Below are 11,197 nucleotides of genomic sequence, written 5' to 3' on the forward strand. Positions count from 1 at the left end.
TGGCGGCCGGGCCGCGCGGGGGGCGCCGCGGTTCCGCGCGACTTTCTGTGTTTTCTGTGGGCGTCCTCCCGCCGTGCCCACGGCTCGGGGCCTGGGGAGGGAATGGATGAACTCAGGGCTCGGGTCACACCCTGGTCGCCCCTACTTTCCGGGAGCCGGACCAAGCGACGAGGAGATGGGAAACTGGAATTGTGAAGAGGAGGTTGGCGGTTTCCTGGCCGCCGTGTGCCGGGAGGGAAGCGAGAAAGGGCGCCCGAAGCTGGGAAGAAGGTGTCTAAACAGGATTTATTTCCTGCCACTCGGTATTTTGGGGCAGGGCCTACTTTACGGTGTGTAGGGACCTGAAGGCTCCTTCAAACTCCAGGTTAGCCTGGAGCAAACTTAGACTGGGTGGCTCACTTTTTCACCTCCATATTCTGCCAAGAGAAAAATGTGTAAAGTGAATGTGGGATGGGCGTAGGAAGCGGGAATAGGGAAAGGTGTGCAGGAGAACGGATTACGTTATTCGTTTACAGGGTACCAACGCTGGACTTAACGTTGTTTTCTCGAGGAGTTAGTTTTGTTAGCATGAGAAAAGGATCAAAGTCAGATGTGACTGAGAAACACAATGGGCGCCTTCCGGAGTGGTCTGCCCTGCACGGGGCTCTTAGGGTGGCTCCCGTCGCCTTGGGCATACATCAAGGGGCGTTGGGAGCCCGGAGTGTGAGGTTTCCGAGGACCTGCCTTGATGAGAAACAGAAATCACTCCCAAAGGATTTGTAATCATGGATTCTAAATGATTAGGAAGAAGGTGAAACATTTTCTCCAGCTCCTAACTCTTCGTTCTGTCTCAGTCAATGTGCACGACTTTAGCTGGCCTTGGCGCTGAATGCCTGAGGTGACGAAGTATTACTTGGTCATCGAATGCTTTATCCTAGAGGGGTCCAGGGGCAACGTGTGTGTTTAGGATAAAGCCTTTCCTCTGCTCTGATAAAATTGTGTATTGGTTGATTAAGCAATCTCCTATCCCTATTAGACAGTGAGGACCAATTAGTCACGCATTTTTTCCAACAGTTGGTAGTTCTAAAAAGTGAAATAAAAGTTTCCTAATCCGATCACCCACTGAGTACAAGCAGCAAGAGTTACCAACTTTTCAGAGTCTATTGTTTGTCCTTTAAATACCTAGCTTGCTCTGCAGAAATTAAGTAAATGGATTTCTTTCAGGAGGCGAAGACAGAGTCCCTGCTGTAAAAAAGGGGAGATAGAAAAATGCAAAGTTGTAATTTGTCACAAGAGATAAACGCACTTCCCAAAGGAGGAGGTGCCAAGGGTTCTAAAAACACTTCAAGGGACAAGGAAATAAACTCGCTTGTTCACAGAGTTGGAGTTTTGCTAATGATTTCTTGTAAAATTAGACTTTTACGACTTACTCTGTTCAAGATCTTTTTGACAAGCTTGTAAAAGTTGCGAACAGCTTGTGTCCATGAGTTTTCCTGATGATTTTGAAACTCTAGAAAGGAACTTGAGAACAGAAATGTTCCGGGGGATAGAAGTTACTAAAATCTTTCCTATGCTCCTGGCATAGAAGGCGATTTCTCTGGACTTGTTGAGAAGGTTGGCTGAAACGTAAGATGTTAAGGTGTGTCTAAGTTAGCTAAGATGGGTTGCTAAGCTTGGTCTGATGGTGGCCTGAATATGTGTGAAGAAATGATATGATGCCTATAATTCTGGACATGCCTTTCTCCCTCTTCCCTTATAGGAGCATGGTGCTTTAGCGAACTCTTTTTCATACAAGAGCCACAGGACACAACTGTCACGAGAAAGGACCCAGTGGTTTTAGATTGCCAAGCCCACGGAGAAGTTCCTATTAAGGTCACGTGGTTGAAAAATGGAGCAAAAGTGTCTGAAAATAAACGGATCCATGTTCTTTTCAATGGCTCTTTATACATAAGTGAGGTGGAAGGCAGAAGAGGAGAGCAATCTGATGAAGGATTTTATCAGTGCTTGGCAATGAACAAATATGGAGCCATTCTTAGTCAAAAAGCTCATCTGACCTTATCAAGTAAGTTCTTGGTTCTGGACATTTTTCATTGTTACATTATGGTGATTTCCTGATGTAGTAATATAACAAAAAAGCTGCATAAAAATTTTTATTAGAGACAATGGTTGATGTTAAGGCATACAGAGAAATCTGAGAAAAATCCATATCAAAGTTCAAATGAATGATTGGGAACAAAAATCAAGTTAGGTTGCGAACACTAAGTAAAATAAAACCTGTGGAGGTAGCTTTACACAAATTTAAACTGGTTCATGCTTAAGCATTGGGTGTAGGAGTTCGGCCAGCCAACCCAACAGAAGTCCCCAATGTTCGGACTTAGTAATTGACTGAAAACAATCACAAGCAGATCTTGGCACTTTGTAGATGGCTCTTGAGTGCTAAATCTTTGTTACAACCCAACCTTCTATTTCTCAGACTGCTTTTAGATCACCCATGTTGCTTTTTAATTGTAAGAGAGGGCATTGGTCAGTAACTCCCCAAGCCTTTGAAGTCTTCCTAGTCTTTTCCTGCTGGGAGGGAAATAGATAAAAAGAGATTAAGGCTATTTCCATATTATGCCTAATGGACTGAAACCAGATCTGCTTACTTTTTCCTCCAGTTGTCATAAAGTTTGCTGTGTCCTGATTTTCTTTGTATTAACGACCCTATCAGATCAATTATTTGTTCAAGTGATCCATTGCTTGGTGATAGGCCTGGTAACTGTTGAGTGTGAAGATGGGTCTAGGGCAGGTAGTAAACTCCTTGTTCCTGAGGAGGCTTTCTGTGTCTTCAGGTGATCAGACAGTATTCAGGACTACAGTGAATTTGGAATCTTGAAACATCAAACAAAGCAAAATTGTTTCTAATAATAGCGTTACATGCATGCTTTTTGTTAATCCTCAGCCGATAGCTTTTGCTAATTGATCATTTACAAGGTGAACAGTAGAAAGAGAGAGTTCATGAGATAAAGGCAATGAGGAAATAGCTTCCTCAAGGTCTATACAATTGAATTTTAGGAAGTTATTGGGAGGAATTTCTTAGGTAACTAACTGTTGTAATGTTTCATGGCTATGTTTATGCCATGTTAGTCATTTATTTCATATGTACAACAATGATTGTAAAAAAAAAAATAAATTGCAGGCCAAAGTATTTTTATATGGAAATATGCCAGAAAATTAGAGGTTTCCAGTTCTAACCCCACCACTGCCCTCACCAAAGAACAGCATACACTTTCTTTCTTCTCTTTATTTATTTATTTATTTGCTGTAATCATTGGCCAATAATATTTTTTTCCCATTAAGTAATGGTTTTTCTGGATAGTATCATTTTCAGAGCAGTGTGGTTTTTACTCTGATCTTTTAATTTTTTTTGTCTAATGTAAAATTGTTCTACAGAGTTGTAATTTTCTGTCTTTTTGAGACTGTGAAATCTTGTGTTTTTATACCCAGGAACAGTAACTTGTACTACCTTTTAGAGGCAGGGGGAGTGAGGGGTGTGGCTAGGCCTTGAAAAGATGAAGCATTTGTCATGACCACACATGGTTTCCAGGACCTCCTGAGAAGCCTGACAGAATTTTAGGACTCCCAGAAACGCTTTGAAAACTCACAGAACTTTCTAGCTTCATAAATAAAGTTGGAATGGTGTGTGATAGGTGTAATAAACAAATGTTAATACTGGCTTTTAAAGTATCTTTAGATTTTTGTGGCTTATGAAAATGATCATTAACAGTAAATATTTAAGTAAATGTAAATTATTTTGATGGCTATCATAGTTAAGCAATTTTTTATATTTTAAGTATCAAAAACTCTCCAATGGAACTATGTAATACATTGCTTTGCTATTAAATACCAGTTGTAATCAGCTAGGGACCACATTCTTCATATGTGCACATTTTATTTAAGGCAAAGGAGATATTTTGCTAGGAAAACCATGGTATGGATTTAAAATAAGCAATGCATGGTAGGTTTAGATTTTTCCTTAGATGTATGAGATTTCATAGAGATTCTGAATTAACAAAGTTCTAATATCTAAGAAGCATTGTCACAGGGAGGCTCAAATCACTTTATCCTGTGTTCAGGGTAAAGATGTTGCACATATTAAACAGGAGAGAATAGGCATTAAGTGGACATTCTGTTTTTGTTGTTGTTTTAAGCTCTCAATACTTCTCTCCTGGTTACTGATTTTTTTTTTTTTTTTTTAACCCAGCTCTCTCCTAGTTATTAGCAGGGTGCATGCGTGTTCTTTTAATTTTCTTAGTCAAAGATTTTGTCAGCAAGTATGTCTTTTGGAAATTGTATCGTGTACCTGGAAATCAAAAACTTGAATCCGTGTGAGTTTTAGGTTTTTAACACACAGGCAATCAAGTCTTGGTTTTTAAACTTAGGAACTAGAAGCTGAAAGTTGCACTCTAGGCAAGAATTCCATTATTCATGTGTAAATTAGGAATTCACAGGGTTAAAAGGTTAGAAACTGGCCAGGATGAGGTTTACCCTTGTGATAAAGAGCAGATGACCCTCATTCATTGGCCAAAGCTTTCATGTAGCTCTTCTGCAAAGTTAGTTATTGCCAGGAATTGTTCTTGAGGAATGCAGAAATTCAAATGTGAACAGGCCTTTCCTTAAGTGTCACTACCAGCCTTATCTCCCAAGCACATCAGAGCTGGGCTGCAGGGACAAGGTTCCTCCCCAAAGGCCTGGAGGCTTGGCTTTCCTGTTGTTCATCCAAGCACAAAAGAATTCTCAGTTTTGCTAAGGCATCTCATTTTTAAAGGAAAGTATAGGGTTAAAGTAATATTTGGCTTTTAAAAAAGTAATCCTTCTAATTGATAGCCATTTTAGCTGTTTTTATGTAAAACATGAAACAGAGAACTGAAGTAGGAAGGCCCTTTTCTAATTGTATACAATAGTAAGAACAGATTAAACCGTTTCCTATTAATTTCACTAGTTTTAAATTTTGACATGTCAGCTTTTCACTTTGATAGGGTACTAAGTCTTTGTTATATAAATACTTTAGTATAAATATTTTAGGAATAAATCTGTGGACATTCTGACGTTTCTTGCATTCTTAATGTTGAAATAAGTAAGACAGATTTTTGTAGGAAAATCTTGGAGTGGTAAAATGGTCTCATATTTCAACAAGTTTAAATTAAGATAAGAGACATTTGAGAGAAGTGAAGGAGGCGGGTTGTGCTCTGTGATGTGTAAAAGACTGGCTGTAAGCTAGTGATTGAACAGGAAGCTAGTTGTTTATTTCCTTTCCATAAAAGGTGGAAATTGAAGTCTTAGGATAGAGGGAAAGGGGACATAAATCCAGCTTATATTTCTTAGTTTTTCTCACAACTGTTTAGTTGGGTACAAAAAAACCAAACCAAAACAAAACAAAACAAAAAAACAACTACGTGAGCATTTGTAGCTGAAATAGCATAGGAGTTATTGTAACTTTATAGTGAATTTTTCCTTCCAAATCTTGAGGTTAACTTTGGCATCAATAAAGTTGTTTAGGACGTGCAGCTCTGTAACTTGAAGTAGCAGTAATCATTTCCATGAAAAGAATGTAGATTGTTTTTCATAAAGAAAATGTTTATCACTTCAGTTTAAGATGAAAACTTAATTTTTCAAATTAAATGAATGAAAAACTGTTCTGTGGGTGTGGTTTCTCTTAAAGTGTGATGCACAAATTATAATCCAAAGCTGATTTTGAGATGTGAGTGAAACTATAATAAAGACATTGGAAGAGAAGAAAACAAGGGGAAGTGGTATATTGCAAAGAGGATGATAAGAACTGAGACTATAGCTTAGATTTCTGGATTTTATTAATAATCCTGGACCCAAAATAGGCAAGATTTTGCCACATCGTCCCTGTTTATTGGGAATCATAGATGCTGTAAATGATAGTCTCTTACCTGTGTCTGCTTATTTCAAGCTGTTAGCGGTTATCTGCGCTGATTCAAGTGTTACACGTTAAGTTAAGTAATTTGGTTTTGAAAAAAATAAAGCAGAACTGAGATCTTTAGAAACACCTATCTGCCAACATTATAGATAAGATTCAGTTGATGCTTTCTGGGATCCAAGAAAAATCACCTTAGAAAGAGAGGGTATAGTTCAAAAGTATATGTTCAATTTAAAATCGACTGTCTTAAAATGACCCAAGTGAAGTCCAGGCAATAAAAGTTCCACATACAGTTTTACAGGCTCACATTCAGTGATGCTGGGTTCTTAAACATGCCCTACCTAAATTCTGTTTATCAGGTGCCTGATAATCTTTGAGTAATGGAACTATTTTTCTCCACTTTGTACTTGATTAGTGGGGATTATTTCTCATTTCGGAAACTTGTAACACTATCTCACTCTTTTTCAAAGTGTGTGTGTGTGTGTGTGTGTGTGTGTTTTAAGTAAAGCAGAATCCAGAGAGGAGTAGGATTATAATTTTCCTTAGCATATACATGTATTTATTTATTTTATTTCTGCCCCACTTCTTACAAGAATTTTGAAAGGATATTTGGTATGTAGCCCCTTTGTCAACGACCTCTGATTACTCAGAAGAAAGGGTTTCACTCAGCAGTTGTTTACTCAAGGACTTGTCACTGCTCCCAAAATTCACAGCTGGGCCTGTTGATGAAGAGCAAGTTAAAAGAAGAGCAAAAACACAAATCCTTTAGGTAGGGTTTTAGTTTAAAGGAATCTTTCAGTTAACAAATAAAATGCATGTGAAGTTACTTTTTGAAAGCCATGATATTCTTGACTACAATTTTGAGATAATTTTATCTCACATAAACAGAGTGGCTCAGTCACGATCGATTACTTTCAGCTTTTAAACTGATAATTCCTGTTTATATGGAACATAACCGATAGGCATTTTGTTGAGGATGCTACTGAAAGTTTAAAAACGGCTATAATTACTGAGATAGTTAAAAGGAAATCCTAAAAATTGCCCCCAAATTAAGTTGTCATTCAAGAATATTTTAGTTCTTTTGAGAGTGAATAATGTCCAAATTCTGTATTAAAGCATTTTAAGCCCATCATTTAAATGTTGATAAATAAGAAAGGAGGAGAAAGATAGAATTACCATAATTGAAGCAATATTTGCAATTTCCCTTACATGGTACTTTGCACAGAGTGAGCTATAAACAATTGACAATGGTGATCTAAAAAAATGGTAAAAATGTACTAAATTACCTTCAGTGGCCGTAATGGTGAAGCCAAGTGAAGTGCTGTAGGGATTTGTAGGCAGAGGATAAAGGCGTCATCCTCACAGAGGTCTCTGACACTAATCTGACAAGTACTTTCCTGACTTTTGCATTCCTTGTTTTGTTTTCTTTTTTAACCTTTGGTTCTCAGAAACTACTTTTGATGAGCCTTTAAAAGCCAAATTCTTATGGACTGAGCAGAAGGCATGAATTAAAAATGTTTGTTTTTTCAGTTTCTAGAGGGTTTGCCCTTCCTGTGTGTGTGTGTGTGTGTGTGTGTGTGTGTGTGTGTGCATCTGTAGTAAGCTAGACTGTTGAGAGTGTAATCATTGTTCACTACTCTGGTTTCAGACTTGTATCTGCACTGGTTTAGTCTTTTTTTGGAGAGCTTTTTGCTATAGTATGCGTGCGCTCGCCAGAAAGACAGAGACAGAGAGACAGAAAGTGAGAAATCACCCCTCAGGGAGGATGGTCACGCCGCAATCCCTTCTCCTCCATTCTCCTCTCAGGATCTTGGGCACCCATGCACACATGCCCGCCGTAAATTTAAGCCACTGGGTCCAGAACTCGAACCATGGTTGACTATGTGGGAGTCCACCGACATATCTATTAAGCCAACTGCTGGTCCCTGCACTGGGTTTAGTCTTTAGGACTGATGGAAAGGAAATTTTCTTTGGAAAGCTTAGAAAACTATGGTAAATCCTTGTTTATCTAGAATAGTGTTGAAAGAGTATTTTTTCCTGTAATCATGCTTATTTATACAGACTACATTGAATATTTTTCTAGAATAATCCTCCAGAATAGTCTTTTATTATTTTGTAAATCTTGCAGTACTACTCAGAATGTGATCACCTCAGTGGCTTATCTTTTGCTCTGCCAATATTTACCCTCACACCGCCCCCTCCTGGAAAAAAAAAAAAGAAATTTGTTTTTTTTTTTGAGAGCTCACCAGACAGAGAGACAGAAAGCCAGAAATCACCCCCCAGGGGGAATGGTCATACCACAATTCCTTCTTCTCCATTCTCCTCTAGGGATCTTGGACATGCACGCACATGCAACTGGCGTGAGTTTTAAGCCACCGGGTCCGGGATTCGAACCATGGTCGATTACATGGGACTCCAGTGACATAGCCATATGCTAACTGCTGGTCCCCCCAAAAAAGATATTTCTGACTGTGGACTAGATTTCTCAGGGTTTGTCAGCTTTGGTACAGTTGACATTTGTGTCAGATAATTTGTTGCAAGGGCTGTATGTTGTACAATGTGTAGCAATATTCACCTCTACTGGCCAGATGCCAACAGCACCCCCTCCCAAAGTGGCAACCAAAACATGTACCCTGGGTAGCAGGATTACTCCTGGTTGAGAACCATTGCTGTTTCAAATGAAAGTAGCAGAAAACTTCTTCCCCAAGTGACACTGAGCATTAGTTTTTGTTTGTCTTACCCTTTATTTTCTACCTTGTATATGTGTGTGTGTGTGTGTGTATATATAAAATCAACTTACTGTTTGGAAAACTAAAAATTGTGAAAGAAGCTTGATTAAAACAAATGTGTTTGGGTCATCTAAGATGGACTGATAGTGATTCTCCATCCCTTTTTCACACACACAGTACATTGGAAACTGTTATTAATAAGAGTTTACTCTTGTGATCCAGCAGGTGGCATGGTGGTTGGGATGCTGGATCCCACATTCCTGACTCCAGGGTTTGAGTCTCAGACCAGGTAACTTGAAAAACAAGGTGGGCGCATGTGTGCGTGTGCCCAAAATCCCAGGAGAAGAAGAGATTGGGATGATTTCTCACTTTCTCTTTCTCTCCCTCTCTCTGACAAGTCACACCCTATGGCAAAACTCTAAAAAAAATCATCCTTATATATGTCTATTCATTTTTATTTCAACATTTAAGCTCCTTTCTTGGGGATATTGGGCCAGAGAATAAACAGAAATTCCATTTAACCTGTTTACTCAGTGCTTTTTCCCCTTTTCTTTTTAAAGGATGATTTGTTTAGTTATGTTTATTATTATTATTATTTAATTTGCTGTAGGGCTCATACACTCACTAGAGAAAGCCAGAGAGTGAGGGAGAGTGAGAGAAAGTGAGGAAGCAAGTTGCTAGGTTCAGGACTTAAGCTGCAGTTGGCCATGTAGGAGTCCAGCCCCTTAACAGCCATGGCACTTGCTGGCCCTACCTTTTATTTTCTTGATGTGATAGACACCATAGTTGAAAGGACATGAAGAATCGTCATGTGTGGCAAATGTTAGAGACTCTTCTGTGGACTCGGCACAGAGAGAAGGAAATCTGAATAATGTCAGGAGCCCAGAGACGTTTGCTGTGGGGTAGGTGGTGGTTTAGGTGAACGACTCACAGAAATCTTATCAGTTAATTCAGCTAATCCACACTTATTTTGACAGAAGCAGTTTAACTTCCTGCAGAGAGTGGTGTAAGGATGATAGGTGTCCAGAGGGCAGCAGGGATGAGAAAAGGGAAAAAGCAGTGGACACTCAAGTATTGGGTTGTTGGAAAGGTATTCTGCACTTTTGCACAGAAAAAATACTTCATGACTTTTCCGATGACCCATATGTTGACCAACACACGGAAGGTTGGAAGCAAAATTTTGAGTGGTTGTTTCTGAAATCTTTAACATTACTTATTAGTATGGGCAGGGGTTTTATACTCTGCATCTTTCTCAAGTTGCCGTTTCTTGTGAGTCAGGGTTGGTGACCTGTTCATACCAGTACAAGTTATGACTGTCACCGCATGTGGTTGATCTGCAAAGGCCAGTAATAGCTGGTAGTTAACCAGCAAGTAGAGATGGATTGGATGAAGGACTGTCTTTTTGTTTGTTTGCTTTTGTTTTTGCCATAGTGAGCCTACACACAGGAGAGAGACAGAGAGAGGGGGTAAGAGAGAGACAGAGACACAGAGAGAGAGAGAGGGAAAGTGAGAAATCACACCCCCCCAGGGGCGATGGGTATGTCACAGTCCCTTCTCCACCATTATCCTCCTGGGATTTATGGCACTCACAGTTAAGTGCCTGGTGTGATTTTCAGGCCGTTGGCTTTGGGTTCTGAGTCACTGACAGCCATGTGGGAGTCCATTTGCTGGTCCCAGGGACTGTCTTCTAATGAATGGTTCTGCTGCTGAGCAAAGCCAGCCGAACTTCAGGTGCAGCACGATCTGCTTCAGAAGGTACTTGTGTGAGCCAGTGGCATGGTGGTTAAGGCAACTGGGTCCCACATGGCCACCTTTGTAATTCAGGTCCCAGACCTGGCGGCATGAAAAACACATCGACGTGTGTGTATGCTCAAAATCCTGAGAGGAGAATGGAGGAGAAAGGATTGTGGTGTGGCCACCACCCTGAGGGAGTGGGCTGTGATTTTTCGCTTTCCCTTTCTTTTTTCTCTCTCTCTCTCTGTCTCTCTCCACTGAACACATGTGCCCTATAGCAAACAAAGAGAGAGAGAGAGAGAGAAAAGGTTCTTGGAGTAGATCAAAAGAAAGAACTTGAAGTAAAACAGATTCTCAATTTGAAATAGAAGAGAAGAACCTACCTTTTTCTTGTATTTAAAGAATTCTGCTACAGGGATCAGCAGTTAGTGTAATGGCTATGTCGCTGGACTCCCACGAATTCGACTGCAGTTCGCGTCCCGGACTTGGTGGCTTAAACTCACGCTGGGCGCGTGTGCGTGCGTGCCCAAGATCCCAAGAGGAGGATGGAGGAGAAGGGATTGTGGCATGGCCATTCCCCCTGGGGGGTGATTTCTCGCTTTCTCTCTCTCTGTCTCTCTCTCTCTCTGTCTGGCAAGCGCATGCGCCCTATAGCAAAAACCTCTAAAAAAAAAAATTCTTGGGAACCAGCAGTTAGCGTAATGGCTATGTTGCTGGACTCCCACGTAGTCGACCGCGGTTTGTGTCCTGGACCCGGTGTCTTAAAACTCACGCCGGGCGCATGTGCGTGCGTGCCCAAGATCCCAAGAGGAGAATGGAGGAGAAGGGA

The 11,197-nt window shown here is 40.3% G+C and overlaps 1 protein-coding gene across 1 annotated transcript in view; it reads left to right on the forward strand.

The window, feature by feature from the left end:
- The first annotated feature begins 567 nt into the window (after positions 1–567).
- PRTG (protogenin) overlaps positions 568–11,197 on the forward strand; it is a 154,595-nt gene continuing 143,965 nt past the window's right edge. Inside the window, exons 1-2 of the mRNA XM_006163294.1 lie at positions 568–700; positions 1,739–2,041. Of these exons, the coding sequence (XP_006163356.1) occupies positions 568–700; positions 1,739–2,041 (436 nt within the window). The remainder of the gene's footprint in view (positions 701–1,738; positions 2,042–11,197) is intronic.

This window comes from Tupaia chinensis, unplaced genomic scaffold (assembly GCF_000334495.1).
Source record: "Tupaia chinensis unplaced genomic scaffold, TupChi_1.0 Scaffold141943_1, whole genome shotgun sequence".
Lineage (NCBI taxonomy): Eukaryota > Metazoa > Chordata > Mammalia > Scandentia > Tupaiidae > Tupaia > Tupaia belangeri.